The sequence below is a fragment of the Danio aesculapii genome, chromosome 17 (assembly GCF_903798145.1).
Source record: "Danio aesculapii chromosome 17, fDanAes4.1, whole genome shotgun sequence".
NCBI lineage: Eukaryota > Metazoa > Chordata > Actinopteri > Cypriniformes > Danionidae > Danio > Danio aesculapii.
The window spans coordinates 47,521,760-47,544,584 of record NC_079451.1 but is presented as its reverse complement, the minus strand read 5'-3'; the positions used below and the strand labels follow the sequence as shown (position 1 = coordinate 47,544,584).

General features: G+C 35.7%; 1 protein-coding gene across 1 annotated transcript in view; it reads right to left on the bottom strand.

The window, feature by feature from the left end:
• The window catches only part of xkr6a (XK, Kell blood group complex subunit-related family, member 6a), a 60,682-nt gene that overhangs the window by 1,620 nt on the left and 36,237 nt on the right, over window positions 1-22,825 (bottom strand). Inside the window, exon 2 of the mRNA XM_056476349.1 lies at window positions 10,424-10,620. Within this exon, the coding sequence (XP_056332324.1) occupies window positions 10,424-10,620 (197 nt within the window). The remainder of the gene's footprint in view (window positions 1-10,423; window positions 10,621-22,825) is intronic.

Genomic DNA, 22,825 nt, shown 5'->3' with positions numbered 1-22,825 from the left:
TCGCAGGAGCTATGTTTTTTGCAGTTTTTGTTTTTTCGTGAATCCGCCAGAGGCCGCTGTGTGCACATTTTGAGATCTCAAAAATCTCTTGCTAGTGCCATTCGCGCCTGCTCTTCTCTTGTAAATCTACCAGAGGCCGCTGTTGATTAACTCACTGACTGACTGACCAACAGACCAATACCCCCACTCTTCCCCTTCCCTAAACCCAACCAATAGTATTTTGAAAAGTACCTATTGACCTGCCAACCCCCTTCCCTAAACCCAACCGCAGTGTTTTAAAAAGCACATCAGAAAAAGAAAAGTCCTCGTCTGATTTTTACCACGTTTTCAGATTTTACCACATTCTTACCCAGTTATTTATTGGCTTCTGTTTTTGTCTTACTTGCTTTCTGGAACCGTTATTCACCAAATTCGAACCCTGTCGTTGAGGTCAACTCCTCTCTGCATCTCAAGTCCGCCGATATACGTGTCAAGCTACCGGACAAACTGGTAATATATATATATATATATATATTTAGGGGCTTTCACCTTTATTGGGATAGGACAGTGGAGATTTTAAGACAGGAAAGTGTGGGAAGCAGAGATAGGGGAAGGATCGGCAAAGGACCTCAAGCCGGGAATCGAACTCGGGTCGCCGTGAGCACCTTGGTGCTATGTGTCGGCAAACTAACCACTAGGCTATTGGCGCCTACAGGAATCACTCATTTCATAGACGAAAAGCAGCCATACGTAGCTCTGGCTACATAATTCGTGTTCTCCAGAAATGTATATAGGGCTACATTTCAGAATGAGCCTATGTTGCAATATTTACAGACAATGGAAACCTCCACCAACCTGCTATCCCTCCAGAACCAGATTTCTTTAGAGCTTTATAAATAGCTATGCTTCAATCATCCTATTTTAAGAGCATTTTAGAAATTTTGCATAAAAAATGCGTAACAGGAATACCAAGATGCACATAAATTGTAAAAATTCAAATCAATAACTTATCCGCACAACTGAGAAGGATAAACTTTTTATGCGATAAGAAAAAATGTGAATAAATTACTATGAAAACACACTTTCCGAATAAATTCCAGCATGTACATCAAAAAAGTCATGTGATTTTGTTTTAACAGATCATGTGATGATAACAATGGTCATAATGGGACAGCATTAATGGACAAACCAGCAGGCAACCACATTGTAACACATCTGAAATGGTGTTTTGGTCTTTCTAAAAATCCCTCAGCCAAAGTCTGTCATCACAGTGGTTCAGTATTATTATTACTACCTCCAAAATTGACTTGAACTTCAGCACTCCTAAAGAGCATCTCACGCCTCCAAATGGATGTTAATTGCACTTCGTCTTCGTCTTCTGATGCGCAAGTAATTTATTATATTAGAAAAAAAGCCCAAGTGGCTTCTCCCAGTGCAGAAAACTACATTTTTCTTTTTAATATTTGATGCCAGTTTATTAGAAAGTGATGATTTTGTTCTGTTTGACTCATTGGATGTAAACTGCGCTATATTCAACAATATGTTATGGAACATTCCAGATTTGTGCATCATGCGTCTTTGGATGGAAACAGCTATTGATCATTTCATTTGTTGGGTCAGTGAATAGGAGCTCTTTAGTGGCTGCTAAAAAGCTCAAAACACCTTTTTACCCCCTGCATTTAATGTTGTCCACTTTACTCTGACAAATAATTATAAGGCGTCACGGTGGCGCAGTGGGTAGCACAATCGCCTCACAGCAAGAAAGTCACTGGTTTGAGCCTCGACTGGGTCAGTTGGCATTTCTGTGTGGAATTTCCCCGTGTCCATGTGGGTTGACTCTGGGTGCTCCGGGTTACCCCACAGGTCCAAAGACATGTGGTACAGGTGAATTGGGTAAGCTAAATTGTCTGAAGTGTATGAGTGTGAATGAGAATGTATGGGTGGTTCCCATTGATGGACTGCAGATGGAAGGGCATCCGCTGCGCAAAACATATGCTGGATAAGTTGTCGGTTCATTCCCCTGTGGCGACCCCTGATTAATAAAGGGACTAAGCTGAAAAGAAAATTAATGAATGATCAATTATCATATTGAGGGCGTCACAGTGGCTCAGTGGTTAGCACTGTCGCCTTACAGCAAGAAGGTCACTGGTTCCAGTCTTGACTGGGTCAGTTGGCATTTCAGTGTGGAGTTTGTATGTTCTGCCTGTGTTGGTGTGGGTTTCCTCCGGGTGCTCCTGTTTCCCCCACAGTCCAAAGACCTGCTCTATAGGTGAATTGAATAAGCTAAATTGGCCGTAGTGTATGAGTGTGTGTGAATGTGGGAGTGTATGGGTGTTTCCCAGTACTGGGTTGTGGCTGGAAGGGTATCCGCTGCTTAAAACATGCCAGAATAGTTGGCGGTTCATTCCCCTGATAAATAAGGGACTAAGCCGAAGTAAATCAGCGATTCAGTGTTGGACTCAGAAATTGAAATTGCGAATTATAGTTTAATAAGAAGAGACCGAAACCGTAAAGGTGGTGGCGTATGTGTTTATATAAGATCTGATTTGTCTTTTAATGTTAGAAATGATATGAATAATGCATCCATTGAAGCTGTGTGGGTGGACGTTTTATTACCAAAGAGTAAACCTATTTTAATTGGAAACTTGTATCGGCCACCAGATCAAAGTAAATTTTATGAATTGTTGGAAGGAATTCTAAATGATTTTGTGAAACCACATGGAACGGAAATTATAATATGTGGGGATTTAAACACTGATATGTTAAATATGGACACTGTGTTATACAAGGCTTTTAAACACTTTTCCGATTTTTTTGGATTGAAGCAAATTATTAAGGTACCAACTAGAATTACTCCCAAATCGCAGTCGATTATTGATTTGATTCTGACATCTGATTCAGCTAAGATAAGTTGTAGTGGTGTAATTGAGTGTAGTATGAGTGATCATTTTTTAGTATATTTATGTAGAAAAGTGCAAAAGGCAAAATTTATGGGCCATAATACTGTTTTAGTGAGGTCAATGAAGAAGTACAGTCCTAATTTATTTTGTGATATATTGGATAAAGTTGATTGGTCTGGGGTATGGGGATCTAAGGATGTGGATGCAGCTTGGGATTGTTTTAAGGATCTGTTCAGTAAGGCTTTGAATAAAATAGCGCCAAATAAAAAAATAAGAGTTAAACAAAGATCAGACCCTTGGATAACTGATGAAATATTACAACTATTAAAGATACGAGATGATAGTTTTGCAAAGTTTAGGAAGGATAGTGAGTGTAGCAGTTACGAGTTCTATAAAATAAAGAGAAATGAGGTTAGGAACAAAATAAGAGAAGCAAAAAGGGTTTATTTTAAGGATAAGATAAATGAAAATAAATTCGAACCAAAAAAACTTTGGGGTGTATTGAGAAATCTAGGTTATTCAAATGCTAAAAGTAAGAAATCATCTAGAATTAACTTAAAGGTAGAAGACAAATTATTAGTTAATCCAAAGGATATTGCTGAATCTTTTAATCAGTATTATATATTGTTAGCAAAAAAATTATGTGGTCAGCTTCCAGGGCAACCAGCTATTTACAATGAAGATAGAGTGATTTCTTTTTATAGACAACGGGATATTTTTCCGGATTCTTTTAGTTTGAGACAGGTTACAGAAAGTGAAGTTTTAAAAATTATTAGTGAGTTAAAACCAAATAAGGCTCCTGGAATTGATAATATTCCTGCAAGATTTTTTAAAGACTCTGTTAAAGTGATTGCCCCCTTGGTATCACATATTTTAAATTTATCTATTGAACAAGGAAAAATACCATGTGATTTTAAAAGTGCTAGAGTTATACCATTATATAAAAAAGGATGCAAGTTAGATATGATTAATTACAGACCTGTTTCAATCTTGGGGGTGATGTCTAAAATTCTGGAAAAAATTGTACATGAACAGATAGTCAGCTATATTAGTAAAAAACATATTTTGTATGAGTTACAGTCAGGCTTTAGAGCATTACATTCCACCGAGACATGCATATTACATATGACTGATAAAATACGGAGAGCTGTAGATGGTGGCAAATATTGTGGAATGGTGCTGCTTGACCTTCAGAAGGCTTTTGACACTGTAGACCATCAAATTTTATTATATAAATTAAAGGCAATTGGGTTTGATAAAGCGTCTCTAAAGAGGATTCAGTCCTATCTGCATGATAGGAGCCAGAGAGTTGACATAAAGGGTATATTATCTACTCCCTTATCAATCAATTGTGGAGTTCCTCAAGGAAGTATTTTAGGTCCTTTATTTTTTCTTTTATATATTAATGATTTAAAAATAGCATGTTCAGAGGAACTCTATCTCTATGCTGATGATGCTACAATTTTAGTATCTCATCAAGACAAAAGGGCCCTGGAAGAAATCATGAGTTTCCAGTTAAAAGGTGTGTATAACTGGTTTTTAGACAATAAACTTACTTTGCACATAGGTAAGACAGAAGCTATTTTATTTGCTTCAAAAGTGAAATTAAAGAAAGATGATAGTTTTGTAGTTAGGATTAATGAATTGAAAATAGAGTCGAAAAATGTTATAAATTATTTGGGATGTTTAATAGATAATAAATTATCAGGTGATGCTATGGCAAGAAAGGTTTTTACGAAGATATGTGGAAAAATTAAGTTTTTAGCAAGGCAAGCTGATCTGTTGGATGGTCATTCTTTAAAATTGATGTCAGGAGCTTTAATTCAACCCCATTTTGATTATGCTACCTTTTTTTGGTATAGTAGCTGCTCACAGATTATGAAGGAAAAATTGCAAAAGGCACAAAATAAATTAGTACGAATAATTTTAAAAACTCATCCTAGAGCACATTTGCACAAAGAGTCTTTTAAAAAATTAGGCATGTTAACTGTTAGTAAGAGAGTATGTTTTTTAAAACTGGGAATGGTACGTAAAATGTTTAATAATGTGGTTCCTAGTTATTTGGTGAACTATTTTCAAATGGTGAGGCAACAGCATTCATATAGTACTAGGAGTTGGGATTTTAATATTTGTTTATTTAAATTTAGAAGTCTAGTGGGGAAAAATATGTTTTATACACAAGTGCAATCATGTGGAACAAATTACCAAAATCCATCAAGGAAATAAAAGATTTAAGGAGGTTCAAAAAAGTAATCAAAAGATGGTTGTTTGATGAGGATAATTAGTTTGCATGGTGGACGAGGATGTTTTTATTTTATATGTTACCGGATTGTGTATAGGGTTGTAGCTGGAAGGCCACTTGCTGCGTGGGACGTATGTTGGATAGGTTGATGGTGCGTTCCGCTGTGGCGATCCCTGATTGATGGAGGGACTAAGCCGAAAAGAAAAATTCATGAATGAAGGAATGTATTAGTGAATTATTTTGTTCCCGTTTTAAAAAATGTATGAGGTACTGTCTGTTTTATGCATCATCGGTATTTTGAAGCCATACTTTGTTTTATTTAACAGCGAGGACCACAATGGAAACAAGCCCAGGGCTTTATTGTGTTTTTATCCTCGACAGTTTTTATTTCAAAATGTATGGGATACTTGTACAGCTTGTCTAAAATCTGTCAAATAAAATTCAATTCAATTCAATTCAAATTTATTAAAGAAAAATTCTCATATTAAGATCTGATCTTCTAGCCCTCCTTCCCCATTTAGGGAGAAGTCAGAAATATGAAGCCATTACACTGCTTATGAGTGAGACGTAAATAAAGCGGTAATTACATTTTCGTCTGTAATCCATGAGTTTTGCCACAACATAGCAAAGGCTGAATTGATCGTTTTGGTGGGCTCTCTCAAAAACATACAGTTGAAGTTAGAATTATTAGCCCCCCTGAATTAATAGCCCCCCTGTTTATTTTTTCCCCCAATATCTGTTTAACGGAGAGAAGATTTCTTCAGCACATTTCTAAACATAATAGTTTTAATAACTCATTTCTAATAACTGATTTATTTTATCTTTGTCATGATGACAGTAAATAATATTTGACTAGATATCATTCAAGACACTTCAATACAGCTTAAAGTGACATTTGAAGGCTTAACTAGGCTAATTAGGCTGGTCAGGGTAATTAGGCAGGTTATTGTATAACAGTGGTTTGTTCTGTAGACCAGTGTTTCCCAACCCTGTTCCTGAAGGCACACCAACAGTCCACATTTTCAGTCTCTCCCTAATCAAACACACCTGAATCATCTTATCATAACATCAGAAGAGACTCCAAAACCTGAAGTTAATGGGTCAGATAACGGAGACATCCAAAATATGTACTGTTGGTGTGCCTCCAGGAACAGGGTTGGGAAACACTGCTGTAGACGATCTAAATAAAGATTGCTTAATGGGGCTAGTACAGGGTTTCCGCAGGTTTCAGCAAGTTAAATTTAAGACATTTTTAAGACCATTATTAATGACATTTTAGACTCATACAGGGCTAAACGCTGAGGAGTTTTTGACTTTGTCCCAGTTGGAAGATTTTTATTTGCCATATCAAACTTTTTAAATAATTTAATAAATTTAATAATACAATAATTACAATTTAATAATTAAACATTTTATTATTTTAGTTAATTCTGAGCAAACTATTTTAAATATTGTCAAAACAGGCAAGCTCTAGTTGCATACATACACTTTTTTCAACATAACCTTTCTTTAAAAAAACATTTTAAAGGTTTTAAAAACTATAATAAACTAAACGTATGCACAAAAGTCTGTCCAAGCCAGCTTCCTGTAATTAAATGCATTCAGTAAATACACTGAAGACCTTTAAACAAATGTTATTGTAAGGACAATAATTAAACCATTATGGTAAATAGAGTTAAAAAATACATTCCTAAGTAAAAAGTAAAAAGTTTTATTATTCATTTATTGGATGGGTGTTGGCCAGATTGGGTAGCTATTAGAGGTGTGACGAGATGCCTACTCCATGAGACGAGACGAGATACAAGATTGGGTTCACCAGAACGAGACAAGACAAGATTTTGAACCTATTTTTATAAATTAAGTCTTTTATTCAACTGGAAAAAACTAAATCACAAATTGCAAAACTACTTAGGTGCTTTTTTAAAAATCAACTTGTAATAAAAGTTAATTAACTTCTATTTTTGTGAATTCTATGCAGTAAAGGACATGCAAGCACTGCCAAATATTAAGCTAATATGTGAATGGGAAATAGTCTTTTATATATAATTTTAAATATTAGCAAAATGTTTACTAATATATGACTGGAAAATTGATTTTTATTCAATTGAAAAAAAAAAAATCACAAAACACAAAACAACTTAGGTGCTTTTTTTAATTGTAATGAATGGCATTTTTAAATTCATTTTAATGAATGCAGTAAAGGAAATGCAAACACTGCCAAATATTTATCTATAAACTCTACTGACTGACTTCACACCAAAAATCAAACTCCTTTCCACAAATTGAACCTAAAACAATTATCATGTCATTTTTGGTATTTCCTTTTTAATTTTTCAGCAGTTTCTCGTTCATTCAGCAACATTTCATTCATGCCCCCGTGACTTACTTTGAACAATGAAGTAAGGACTGATAAAAGAGAGTTGTTTTAATGTAATTTAATATCGTTTGCTGAATAAAAAGAGTAGTAATTTTAGTAAAGTACCACAGATGCACACATCTCTAAGCGCTCACACACTGTTAACTCGGTAAGTGCAAAAATGTCAAACAGCCCTGTGTGTGTGTCTTATCCTGTCGTAAAATGCGGCTAAAAGTCCTTCCCGATTGTAATAGTTTGATTAAGTCATTTACATGTCTGTACTGCACTGAAATAGCCACTGAAATGCCACTGAAATAGGATGCACACTCCATGAGATGAGACGAGATACAAGATTGGGTTCACCAGAACGAGACGAGACAAGATTTTTAACCTATTTTTATAAATTAAGTCTTTTATTCAACTGGAAAAAACTAAATCACAAATCGCAAAACTACTTAGGTGCTTTTTTAAAAATCAACTTGTAATAAAAGTTAACTAACTTCTATTTTTGTGAATTCTATGCAGTAAAGGACATGCAAACACTGCCAAATATTTAGCTATAAACTCTACTGACTGACTTCACACGAGAAATCAAACTCCTTTCCACAAATTGAACCTAAAAAAATTATCATGTCAGTTTTGGTATTTCATTTTTAATTTTTCAGCAGTTTCTCTTTCATTCAGCAACATTTCATTCATGCCCCCGTGACTCACTTTGAACAATGAAGTAAGGACTGATAAAAGAGAGTTGTTTTAATGTAATTTAATATCGTTTGCTGAATAAAAAGAGAACTTATGTTATTTCCCGGACAGCATAAATGTGTGTTCTGTGATGAGGTGTCTAGTCTCGAGGAGTTAAACCAGGCTTTAGTAAAGTACCACAGATGCACACATCCCTGTGTGTGTGTCTTATCCTGTCGCAAAATGTGGCTAAAAGACCTTCCCGATTGTAATAGTTTGATTACGTCGTTTACATGTCTGTACTGCACTTCAATAATGCGACTGAAATAGGAATTCTCCAATTGTGTTTACGACGATTATGACTTTCAGCATATCTAACGTGCTATTCCACTGCATGGTTATAAAGCATGGTTAATGTGTGTGGCTGCAGTTGTAGCCTCTATCGGACGCATCACTGAACTCAAGCAAACGAGTGAGCCTGGGTTGCCAGGTGCGTGCAAAGCACTTGGTGTGCGGTTAAAATCCAACCCTGCCTCCAATCATCAGTGCTAATTTCACCCTAAAACTCCATCAAAACATCACAACTCACGAGACAACTTTTCACCTTGACAAGAAATCTTGCAATTTAATCTCGTGAGATCTCATCATACGAGACCTTGTCACATCCCTAGTAGCTGTACATGAATAAAGGAAAATTAAGACCTGTTTAAAAAAGACCTACAACACAATATTTCGGTAGATTTAAGACTTTTTAATACCTAGTTTCTCAGATTTAAGACATTTTAATTTTAGATTTAAGACCCCGCGGACAACCTATAATAATATTGACTTTAAAATGGTTTTAAACAATTAAAAAACTGCTTTTATTCTAGCCGAAATAAAACAAATAAGACTTTCTTCAGAAGAAAAAATATTTTAGGAAATACTGTGAGAAATTCCTTGCTCTGTTAAACATCATTTGGGAAATACTTGAAAAAGAAAACTATTCACAGGAGGGCAAATAATTTTGACTTTAAAGGGCACCTATGGTAAAAAATCTACTTTTCAAGCTGTTTGGACAGACATATGTGCATGTGTGGTGTATAGACCGTCATATTGGGGTGATATAAGCACACCCAGTGCTTTTTTTTCAATTTAACAACATAAAAAACGGTGGACCAATTGGAGCGGTTTTCAAACCGACCGCAACTTTACGTAGGAGAGCGGTCCCCCCGCCCACCAATATTGATTGACAGACATAATATCCTCAGTTTGTTGATTTACATCCACCATTTTCAGCGTGAGTCGAAGCGATATCACTAAAGGAACACCCTAGCTCTATTTTTAGATGCAAGGCTCATTGGGCTCAACACAAGAGCAATATTCTCCACATTATCGCTGTAATCGGAATTATTGGTTGTATCTTTAGGTAGGTTTGCAAACATGTGTACCTCTCATTGAGTCTACCTTATACTTCAGCCGTTTGCATTTCTCGCGATCTCAGAAGCTCCCTGTGATCTTAACTAGCATGCGTTTTAGAATTCTAAACATCGGTTTCTATCAGGGTACACTCAAGTCGACGGCTAGGCGCTGCGGACCGATGCAGACTTGAAGCGCCGTTGTGTGTACCCTAATAGAAACCTATGTTTAGAATTCAAAAATGCGATTCGGGACACTTCAGGTTTCTGCTGCGCCACAGAGAGTGTCTGGTGTGCCGTGTCGCGGCTTCGAGCGGCGCATCCGGTGCCTCAGTCAAAGTTAATTCAGTGTGCGTGGTTATTAGTTTCTGTGTACAAACTCGGCACTTAAAACTAGCACACAGTTGGCTGTAAAACTGTACAAAGACACATGATTTTGTACTCTCTGCTTGATCTGTGTCCGAGTCGTACATGTACGACTGAATGCGGATCCTCTCCTCCTGCTCCTCAAACACAGAGCGGGTGAGCTCATGGCCCCGCCTCCTTGTTACGTTGGCGGGAAGCCGAAACTAATTTACATGTGAAGCAACACACCCCTAAATCAGAGAGCTGTGGACACGCCCCCAATATGACACTTTTTAACACATTATATAAAAACAATCTGAATTGTGTTTTAAACTGAACCTAAACTGGCACACTCAGAAGAAACATAATATTATTATTTAATCATAAAAAAGAGGTCAACTATGTGCCCTTTAACTGTATTATAATTTTCTATGATGTGACAACTGTGATGATATTTATATTCACTAAAAATCCACAGATATTCTCTGGTAAACATTGATTTAGCGGTCTGGCTCATACTCACACTGCAGGGTCTCGGCCCGGTTCTTCTGGATCATTATACAGAGTTGTAGCACCAGTTGGGGGGCACTTTCCAGAAAGGTCTCGAGCAGACGCAGCATGTTGACGTCAGCGTACTCGTACATCATGGCCCAGTAGAATCGCCGCCTGTGCTCCTTCTGCCGCCGGCTCTGGATGCCCAGGTACATGGTGCGGATATACCTGTTCAGAAGATCAGAACATTACCACACACACATATACCAGACGAGCACCACAAACTATTACCCACACCCACCCACAACTAACAAATGCACAATGAAAACCACAGAAAAACATGGCAATCTGATATTCCATCATGTCTAAACACATGCGCTATAGGTGAACTGAATAAACTAAATTGGCTGTAAAGTGTGTGTGCGTATGTGAGAGTGTATGGGTGTTTCCCAGTACTGGGTTGCAGCTGGAAGGGCATCCGCTGTGTAAAACATATGCTGGAATAGTTGATGGTTCATTCCACTGTGGCGATCCTTGATGAATAAAGGAACTAAGCGAAAGGAAAACGAATGAATGAATATTTATTATTCACATAATTTAAATAATTGCATACATCAAAATTATAAAAACTAGAATAAAATTAAATCTACTTCATTTAGTTGTTAATTTAAAGTTTCACACTAAAAATACATATTAAAAAGCTAACTAATAAAAACAACAAACCACACAACAAATAACAATGAATGCTCTGCTACAGTTAAACATAAATCTAATAAATAAAAATATACAAATAAAAACTGTTCATCAAAAATGCAACAGTATCTCAAAGACACTGAAATAACCAGATAACAGCACAAATAATGCAGAATGCATTTCCTTTATTGAATTATAGTTACATTTTTAGTAATCCCTATGCATTGCATTTTGTTTATTAGTTTTTGTTTTGTTAAATGTTTATATTTAAAATTATAGAAATAAAATTAACAATTATATATATCAGTGGGGCGGAACGGGGGCGGAGTGGGTAGCATAATCGCCTCACAGCAAGAAGGTCGCTGGTTGGCATTTCTGTGTGGAGATTGCATGTTCTCCATGTGTCTGCGTGGGTTTCCTCCGGGTGCTCCGGTTTCCCCCACAAGTCCATAGACATGTGCTATGGGTGAAGTGGGTAAGGTAAAACTGTCCGTAGTGTTTGAGTGTGAATGTGTGTGTATGGATATTTCCTAGTGATGGGTTGCAGCTGGAAGGGCATCTTCTGCGTAAAAACATATGTTGGATAAGTTGGCGGTTCATTCCACAGTGGTGACCCCAGATTAATAATGAGACTAAACTGAAAAGAAAATTAATGAATGAATGAATATATATATCAGTGCTTCCCACAAATAAACTTTACTTGGGCGGGCCGCCCAGGTATATTAACTGCCGCTAGGGATGCTTATTTCAGTTCATTTTGCCAACCGACAACCGCCGCTCGTTAACCGAATATTAACCATTAACTGGTCATATTAATGTTAAATTATTATTTAATTTTAAAAAATAATTGACGTGCCTATTTTGTCAGCACATTTTTCCAACAGCATAGAAAAAAAGAAAAAGAAATAAATAAAAAGAATAAATGAAACATGTATATTAATAATCATCAATGTATCAATATGTATTTGCCCTATGTATTTTTCATTTAAATGAAAAATTCAGATTATAAAATGAAAACACTGACTGAATCCTTTTTAAGAACCGGCATATGCTGTTTTTTCTTCCATCAAATAACAATATCAGGCTACCTCAAATCGATCGCTCCACAGAAAATATGCATTTAATTAATGCTCTGCTGTTATTATTATTTCATAAAACCTCTGTTAACATTTTTGATAAAAGTCATTAGTTTAAAGCTTATGTCTTGTGATTATGTCTTATTTCCTTCGTCTCACTCGCGGTTCATGTGTGCGCACGCTGCGTGTGAAGTGAACCTTAAGGCTCATTTGTAGACTTTTTGAAAAGTATAGGCTACTATAGCATATTACAATTTTGTTGTCTACATATGATATTGCATTAATTTACATGTTTTATAAGCTACATAATAAAAGCCTCAGTTTGGTGCAGTTATCATTATGCAAAAATCAAGAAAATGTTTGGATTTGTTTGATTCGTAGATTAGGCTATGCAGGCTATTTAAAAAATAATTATATATTTTCTAAATGGGAAAAAGGTTTGCTTGTTGGTCGTACACTAAATTATCAAAACTATAGCCTATTTGTTGAGTTTATGACGCAGATCCAGGACAGAGGCGATCAGCATCAGCGCTGGTTTGGCAACTCATCTGTGTCAAACTGCAATATTCTTCTTTCATTTTGCTTCTTTGGCAAACGTGTTGTAGGCGTGTTGTGTTACCATCCCACGAATTAACAAATATGTTGCACATTTAGGGGCCGATCACACAGAACGTGCCTTTCCGTTCCAAAAACGTGAAGCGGACCACACTGCCTTTTTGTTAACAAGAAAAAAAGAAGTGCGGTGCGCTTTTGTACGTCATTAGGAAACGACTGAATCAGCTTGCCGTATTGTGCGCGAGTTGATTTGTAAAGTATTACAGCTCTGGATGACTTGAAACAGCGACAAGTCTCCTCCATCATTAAAAGTTCTCCGTAGTCGTCTTGACAACACTGACAAACACTGCTGTCACCTCAACAGAAAACCTGCCTCTGCTTTCATTTGATTGAAGAATGAAAAAGACACAACTGACCAAATGCGCTTTTTCCGCTCAGAGTTGACTTATTTTGATTAAGAGTACATAAGCAGCATGCAAAACACTCGCGGCCATTAGTAAACCATTCAACAGATGCGCCTCTCAACGCAAAAAACGCGTTCGCTATGATCTACCCCGTAGGCAGCCAAACTTTAAAAATATATAAACCAATATTTTTAAATCGTTTAACTAATATCATTAATCACTTACAAACGCACCCTTTCGGTTAACGTTTAATTGTTTATTTAACTGCCGCCCATGCATATATGATGGATTTTTACTAATATTATCATCCTTTTACATTTTTGTCGTATCAGCCCAAAATAACCAAACATCCACGTTTCATTAACTAGTGAAAAAACTTTCGTACTGCTCATTGTGTGTGCGTAAGAACTGTCAACAATCAAACAACAGTCAAGCGTGCTTTGCAGAGACTTTCAGAGGGATTCGACTTTTGCTTTTGCTTTTTAAAGCTGTTATTAATTGTGTGCGTTTTTGCATTACCCTTTTTTAAAAACTACTTTCCGCTTGGCTTCACAGCTGACAGCATGCACAGCCGCGAGACCTAGAGAGAAATTAAATAATAGATTCTTTAATCTAAACAATTAAAAAAAAAACCTATATACTCTGAGGACAAAATGGCATCTAAACTTGCTGAAAATATATGTACAGCATTAGAAACGGTCAATCAACTCATTTGGCTAATTCAAATAATATACACTCCTTATTCTAATTATGAATTTATTATTAATAAATATTATCCCGTTTTTATTCATTTTCCTGTAATGTATTTCTCATTCGCTGTATATGTTATTAATTTGATTATGTTTATAAATCTCATATGTTATTCATATCCACAATGCTTTGGAAATACTGTACTAAACGTCATGCCAATAAAGCAACCTGAACTTTCAATGCAGCTACCACCTATATTACAGCCGTGCGATATATCAGTACTCGTACAGCCTCTTTACCCTTGTGTATAACTCCACCCACAAGACAAGCAGAGGAATAAACTCACTACAGTTACACAAATAAGTAGACACATATTGCAGCTGTTGGACAACATAATGTACTTTTTAGGCTTTTTTAGGTGAGGATGAAGTTGTTTAGACTGCAACTATGCAGTTTATTCATAAGGATAGTGCATATTTTAAATATTTATAATTTCAGAGATTCAGCGCATCCTTGGCGATCAGCAGAGCAAAGAAATTGACAGTAGACGTTCCGTCACAAGATGGTGACAGAGACTGCATAATAAGTCAATAAGGCAGAAAAACTCAAACCACAGCTGATCAAATTATTAGAAATCAGTCAATCTCTCTTTTTTGTATTTTGTAGCACTGTATTTATACCATAGTAATCTGCTTGTGTTTGCTTTGCTTTGGCTTTTTTGGGGTTAATTATTGTGATCTCCCGATCATAACAGAGAAATACTGGGAAATCTCTGTAAACTGATGGCATTTCAAAGCCTTATAACCTTAAAATGAGAGCAAAAATCACCAGTTGTCATCATTTTAGACATTATGCAGAAGAATCATTCAAACACTAGCTCTAAAGCGACGTTTGTGAGTTAGTAACGGCTTCTGCTGTTGTGACCATCAGCGGCAGATGTGAATAAATGGCAGAAAAAAGTAGTTCCTTATAAAACAGGATTTTGAGACTCTTCGTGTTTGATTTTCTTTTTTATATACACGATTATGCCGAACTGTCTGAATATCGAACTGTTGTATAAATGCAATATCACACTCGTAGCAGTGTGATATGGCTGTATATCAGCACTGGTGAGCAGGGGCGCAACTGCACATTTACTGAGGGGTATGCCGGATCAAGTTTTGCGCCCCCACCCCCTAAGAGTTTACGTATAACAAAATTTTTGAGGATGCAGGGCTAACCAAGACCACACATCTAAACACACACAATACAAACAAAAATAAAAGAAGTCCATAGACAAGTTTTCTGGCTGTAAACAATATTTTATAACAAATACATTTTACAAATCTGAACAAGTAGTGGTAAAAGTTCAATTAATTTCTTCTTAATTTCCTTACTAAATGATTACTGCACTTTAACACGCCTTGCTTTTGTACTTGCCCATTTGTCAAGTATTTCATCAAATGAGGTTGACCTTGCTAGATTGTTTTCAATGAAGATGATTGCAAGCTGTGACAAGCGGTCATTGTGCATAGTTGAACGAAGGTATGTTTTTATAAGTTTCAGTTTGCTGAAAGATCTTTCTGCAGAGGCAACAGTTAGTGGCATTGTTAGGAAAACTCTTAATGCCACTGTTAAATTTGGGAAGACCTTGTCAAGATTTTCCTGCTGAATAAAATTGCAAGACAAACAATACCTAAATTTGCAAAACCCTGACCTGCCATTCATTCATTTATTTTTTGTGGGGTCATTCCTACCTGTTCTTTTCTCTGGCTCTATTTACATTTTCTTGCTCTCTGTCCTCACCATCTTCATGACTAAGTAAACAAAACAGATGTTTTATAACATTTAATCAGCAAAGTCTAGAATAACTTAATTTACAATGTTTCTTAACATAACTAAAATAGATATACAATCTGACCCTTTCTTACCTGTCTCTTCACCTGCTCTGAACTCATTTACTGCTATTTTGTCATTGCCCTCCCCCTCTTCATGGCTGAAAAAATAGACCAGATATTTAACAAAAAAATTTAAAAAAATTCTACTAAACTATTAAAAATATAGTATTAAAAACATTCACACTGTCACTATTTATTCATTCATTTTTTTTTTATTTTTTTTTTTGGCTTAGTCCTTTTATTACTCGCCACTGTGTAATGAACCACCAAATTATTCAGCATATGTTTTACGCAGCGGATGTCAACTTTTATGTGCGCTAATTATTTTTAAACCAATTATTACTTTCTCTTGTATCTGAAATATATTCAGGTTAACTTAACAAAGATACATTTTGTATGATCCTCTTATTTTGGTAAAATAATGAAATAAATAAAAAAATTTTGTTTTCTTAAATTTTGACCTCAACTGTTCGTGTGATTTGACAGTTTATTTAATTTAATCTAAACAGTTACATCTACATGAACACTTTAAACTTGGCTGTTTGACTGGAATTCGTTGTTATTTTACCTCTTGTAGATGATATTTGGTCAACAAGTAATAAGTTTTTACTCCCAAATAAGGTAAAAGAAATTAATTTGAAAAAAATTAAAATTTTAAAGACAAATGTTCTTTTTGTAACACTGAGCCTGAAAGTCTTTTACATCTATTTTGTACTTGTACATTTTCTGATGATTTTTGTAAACAGGTTTCAGGGTTGCTTTTTAATTCATTTTACAAAATAACTAACTTTGATGAATGCATTTTTCTTTTTTTTTAACTGTAAAACTGGCTATAATACACTCAATATTGCTCTGAAGTTGATAATTGTTGTTGGGAAATTTCACATACAGGTTAAAGTAATGTCTATAACTTCCTCCTTTATTTTTTTCTGTAAAGATTTTAAAATATTTTATAATTATTTGACCTCAATTACAAGATACAAGAAGGCCATAAAACCTTTCTAATAATAATAATAATAAAAATTATCTGTACAATCTAATTATTTAAATATGATGGATCTCCCCATATGTAATGTATTTTTTATTGATTGATTTTTATGACTTTTACATGTGTTATCATATAACCCAGTATGCTTGTCAGTTATATGCTTCACAAAAAAAGTTATTTGCGACTATCAAACGTCTACCGTAAAGTCACATGGACTTACGCCAGGTATATGTATTTAGCCCATCGAATTATACTGTTTTTACATACTTTAGTGGATGGAAGTATGCGATTTCGGACGCAGCCACGGTGTCCCCCTGCCTGGACAAAACCACCTCCTCTGCTCTTACGTTTGGTAAAAGCAGGAACGGCGCGTCTATAGAGGTACAGTATAGGCGGCAGAATAGGGAGGGCGGCGTCAGCGAACCCCCCGGTCCTCGCGAACCGGTAACTTTCTTTTTTAACTTAACATTACGGGTTGAGGGCGGCGTGATCGCCGTTCGCCTAAAGCGCCAGTTCAGCTCGCTCCGGCCCTGGGTAAAGCCCAGGCTAGGTGGCGGTTATGATTTATGAACTCTTTCCCAAAAACAGAAGGTAAATAATAGTATGTTAATAATAGTATAAGCTTACCAATCTCTGATTATCCAATTTGACATAGCAGATTTCATTTTAAGGCATTGTTTTACATGTTCTTTTTTTTGTTTTCTATTTTGGGCACCACTCCTCTTCATTCTTCTCTCCATTTTAAACAAGTGACTGTAACTGAATAACGGATTAATCAACTGGTCTACGGAGGGGGAGGGGTGGTATTATATTATTTTTATTTAATAAAATACAACATTAAACTCGTATAAAATGCCAAATAAACTTTTTTTTTACCAAATATATTTATTTATTCAATATTATTTGAAACTTTTAAAAAGGCTCATTTCAAAAATAGTTTTGGCACAATGGCGCCCCCCCATGTGCGGCGCCCCTATGCACTGCATATACTGCATACCCCATTTTTGCGCCTCTGCTGGTGAGACACCAAGGCACTTAGCCTTCGGCTTCGAGCCAACACACGCCTCCCACTAGTGCTGATACACAGCCATATCAAATGACTACTCGTGTGATATTGATCATATATATATATATATATATATATATATATATATATATATATATATATATATATAGTTGAAGCCAGATTTATTCGCCCTCCTTTGGATTTTTTTTCTTTTTTAAATATTTCCCAAATGATGTTTAACAGAGCAAGGAAATTTTCACAGTATGTCTGATAATATTTTTTCTTCTGGAGAAAGTCTTATTTGTTTTATTTCGGCTAGAATAAAAGCAGCTTTGATTTCTTTTATGAACCATTTTAAGGTCAATATTATTAGCCCCTTGAGCAATATTTGTTTTGATAGTCTACAGAACAAACATCATTACACAATAACTTGCCTAATTACCCTAACCTGCCTAGTTAACCTAATTAACCTAGTTAAGCCTTTAAATGTCACTTTAAGCTGTATAGAAGTGTCTTGAAAAAAATCTAGTCAAATATTATTTACTGTCATCATGACAAAGATAAAATAAATTAGTTATTAGAGATGAGTTATTAAAACTATTATGATTGGAAATGTGTTGCAAAAATCTTCTCTCTGTTAAACAGAAAATGGGGGAAAAAAATAATGCAGGGGGGCTAATAATTCAGGGGGGCTAATAGTTCTGACATCAAATGTGTGTATATATATCTGCAATGTGCACATACTCAGGTGGGATAAACTATAAAGGGTTTGAAATCACAGTAAATCACATATCTCACAGCTTCCATTATAACACTGCATTAATTTAAAGTGAGCGTAGGATGTTTCTGCATTATGATGATTAATGGCCAATACTGACTGTATGCAAACAAAACAGACATGCCTCTTTATGTTGATGTACAGCCGATAATAACTATACTGCCTGAACCCAGATATTACAGAGTCTGCGTTCGGAAGCGCTTCAGGCTCAGTGTCAAACAAAGCTCTCTAACATTGAAGCACACTCAGAGCAAGTCAGTTTATCTGCTTTCTGTTTCCAGCTGAGCCGCAGATATTGATCTGGAGGAGATGGAAATGGCGCAGGTTACAGTAATGTTGGCTTTCATGATATCCAAGCCGCTTCCCGTTTTAATCGATAAAAAAGCCTTAAAAACGTGGAGTGCATGTTGCAAAATTACACTCAATGAAAGATGATCAATTCAGCAGCATGAATGAACTCATATACAACAAGTCAAAATGATTCGCCCTCCTGTGAATCTTTCTTTCTTTTTCAAATATTTCCCAAATGATGTTTAACAGAGCAAGAAATTTTTCACAGTATGTCTGATAATATTTTTTCTTCTGGAGAAAGTCTTATTTGTTTTATTTCGGCTAGAATAAAAGCAGTTTTTATTTTTTATGAACCATTTTAAGGTCAATATTATGAGCCCCTTGAGCAATATTTGTTTCGATAGTCTACAGTAGTGTTTCCCAACCCTGTTCCTGAAGGCACACCAACAGTCCACATTTTCAACCTCTCCCTAATCAAACACACCTGAATCAACTTATCATAACATCAGAAGAGACTCCAAAACCTGAAATGAATGGGTCAGATAATGGAGACATCCAAAATATGTACTGTTGGTGTGCCTCCAGGAACAGGGTTGGGAAACACTGGGTCCTCAGAACAAACCATCGTTATACAATAACTTGCCTAATTACCCTAACCTGCCTAGTTATCCTAATTAACATAGTTAAGCCTTTAAATGTCACTTTAAGTTGTGTAGAAGTGTCTTGAAAAATATCTAGTCAAATATTATTTACTGTCATCATGACAAAGATAAAATAAATCAGTTATTAGAGATGAGTTATTAAAACTATTATGTTTATAAATGTGTTGAAAAAAGATTATTTTCGTTAAACAGAAATTGGAGAAAAAAAATAAACAGGGGGGCTAATAATTCTGACTTCAACTGTACAGATAAATCCAGGAAAATAAAGTAATGTTGACCATGATGGAAAGATGCTCATCAAGGCTGTATTCATTTGATTGAAATACCCACACACACAAATATTTAGATAAAAACGATTGCAACTTAATATAGGTCATTCTTTATTTACCACCCTTACAGAAGTTACATGAATTTCATGTGATCAGATGGGAATTCACATAAAAGCGTTCCAGACACATTTTCCATGTGCGTCTCACATGTGGTTCCTGTGTTCACGTGTGATTTTCAGACGAGAAATTTAACATGTGCAATTTCAAATATACATGTGGTCATGTGATCACCTGTGAGTTTCAAATGTGAAACTTAAGTGCGTGTTGAGTAAACTGTTGTTTTGTAGAGGGAGTGTCAAAATGGTCATTTATTAACATAGACGGCATCATCATGTTATTGTTAAACATTCCTTCATTTATTTTCCCTCAGCGTAGTCATTTATTTACCAGGGGTCGCCACAACGGAATATACCGTCAACTTATCCAGCATATGCTTTACACGGCGGATGCCGCTTTAGCTGCAACCCAGTACTGGGAAACACCCATATACACTCATTCACAGACATACACTACGGGAAATTTAATTTATTCAATTCTCATATGCTGCATCTGTTTGGACTGTGGGGGAAACCAGAGCACCCGGAGGAAACCCATGCCAATACGGGGAGAACATGCAAACTCCACACAGAAATGCCAACTGACCCAGCTGAGGCTCGAACCAGTGACCTTATTGCTGTGAGGCGACAGTGCTAACCATTGAGCCACCATGCTGCCTATTTTTAAACAGAAATATACATTTTAAGGCACAATCTTCTAATATTAAATAAATATGAAACACAAATATGAAGTTTTTAAGAGTGAGTTACTGAATCAACTATGACTCCTTTTTAGTCATATCACACATTACAGTGAATTTTATATAAAAATTATGGTGTACACAAGTCTCTGGACATTGTCCAACACCAATATCTTAACAATTTCTAAAATATGAATCACTTTCTGGCTAGGGGTGTAACGGATCACGACTGATCTGTTATTCGTATGGATCACAACCCACGATTCAGAACACACATGGCCCCACGGATTAATACACATTTTTATTTACATTTTACGATTGAGGAGAGATGGCCTCTCACGTCATTCAAATCACATGTATAAAAGCATTTAGGCTTTCCTGTAAAATATTATGATGACAGAAGAAGTTGTGGTGGGTTATTCGGGATGTGGTGGGTTTCTTAGGTTATTAGAGGTATTTTCTGTCACTACTTGTTTAGCCTGCATTAATGCATTCAGTGTAAGCTGGACGATTAATCATTAAAAGATCAGGATCTCAACACCCACGCAACATAAATTATAAATGATGGGGATTTGCATATGTTTATTAATTCTTCGAATCGCTGCATTCAAATCTGAAAACGCAAAAATCAAGAAAGAGATTCATTCAGTCTTTAGTCTTTTGAGTTAGTTACAGTCAAATAACACAGCAGTACTGGGATAACAGTTTATAGTTTAGATAAAACTACTGATGTTTATGGTTTATCATATGCATTTTATAACGCTCAAAAATGAAAGTTGTAGGCAGCAATTTCATCATTTAACCAATAGGTGGCCATCAAAAATATGCCACTGAATAATTCTTCAAAAATGATCATCTAGCAATGAAACATGACGTTTTATGAGTGAATAACTGAATCATTTATTGAAAATGAGATTGAAAATTAATATGGGGTGTACAAATGATAATGTTAGATTTCTACATTTAGCGTTATCAGCAACAGTAGGAGTAACAGTGAATTTTTTACAATTTACTTTTGTTCAGCTGATTATTTCTTCATTTTATTTTCAATAAAATTACAGCTTCTAAGATCTGTTAGTTAAAACCAAAAGTGTCTTGCAGTGCTGTTTCTGTAATAAATGGAAAAAAAAAAAATCACACCTTAGAATAATAAGATTCTAGCTGACATTTTTGTCAAAATTGAGTTATTGACATATTCTTATTAATTGACAACTTATTTAAATTATGGGATGTTTTTTGAAGAATTATGGGAAGTTGTTTACATTTTAAGACTTTTTATTTAAAAAACAAATGTTACACACATACTGTTTGCTATGGAATGCAAAAACTTTGAAGCTCAATATCTCAAAATCATTCAGAACGCAGATAGAACCTTATAATTCCAAGGTGATGATTTGTCTCCTCTTCTTTTTGGCTGTACCGAAAAGTGGTCTGATCCATGACTAAAAAACCATTATGTGATCAGAACCGTCAGATTTGTGATCCGTTACACCACTATTTCTAGCCATCTGATATTAGGCATGGATATATATGTTGCGATCGTGATCTTCAAAAATCTTACATTGATTTGTAAAGGTTTATTATTATCATCATTTTTTGATTCTCCCCATACAGTTTGATAGAGTGCTTGGACCCGGAAGCCACTTCGTGTGACGTCACACTTAACAAGCGGATTGGTTGAAAACCAAATGTGGGTAACCTTGCAAACAATGTATGAGGTATAAATAATGTTGAAGATGGATATGTGTATTTGAAACTGAAATCTATAATTTGTATGATTTATACAGTTGAGAGTTATTATCTCCCCTTTATATTTTCTTTCCCTAACTTCTATTTAATGGAGAGAAGATTTTGTCAACACATTTCTAAACATAACAGTTTTAAAAACTCATTTCTAATAGCTAATTTATTTTATCTTTGATGACATTAAATAATATTTGGCTAGGTAGTTTCCAAGATAGGGCGATGCAGTGGCGCAGTAAGTAGTGATGTCTCCTCACAGCAGAAGACCGCAGAAGGTCTCTGGTTCGAGCCTCGACTGGGTCAGTTGGCGTTTCTGTGCGGAGTTTACATGTTCTCCCTGCGTTCGCGTGGGTTTCCTCCGGGTGCTCCGGTTTCCCCCACAGTCCAAAGACATGCGGTACAGGTGAATTGGGTAGGCTAAATTGTCCGTAGTGTATGTGTGTGTGAATAGGTGTGTATCAATGTTTCCAGAATGTTTCAAACCCGAGATGGGATGCAGCTGGAAGGGCATCCCCTGCGTAATACATGTGCTGGATAAGTTGGGGGTTCATTCTGCTGTGGCGACTCCGGATTAATAACGGGACTAAGCCGAAAAGAAAATGAAT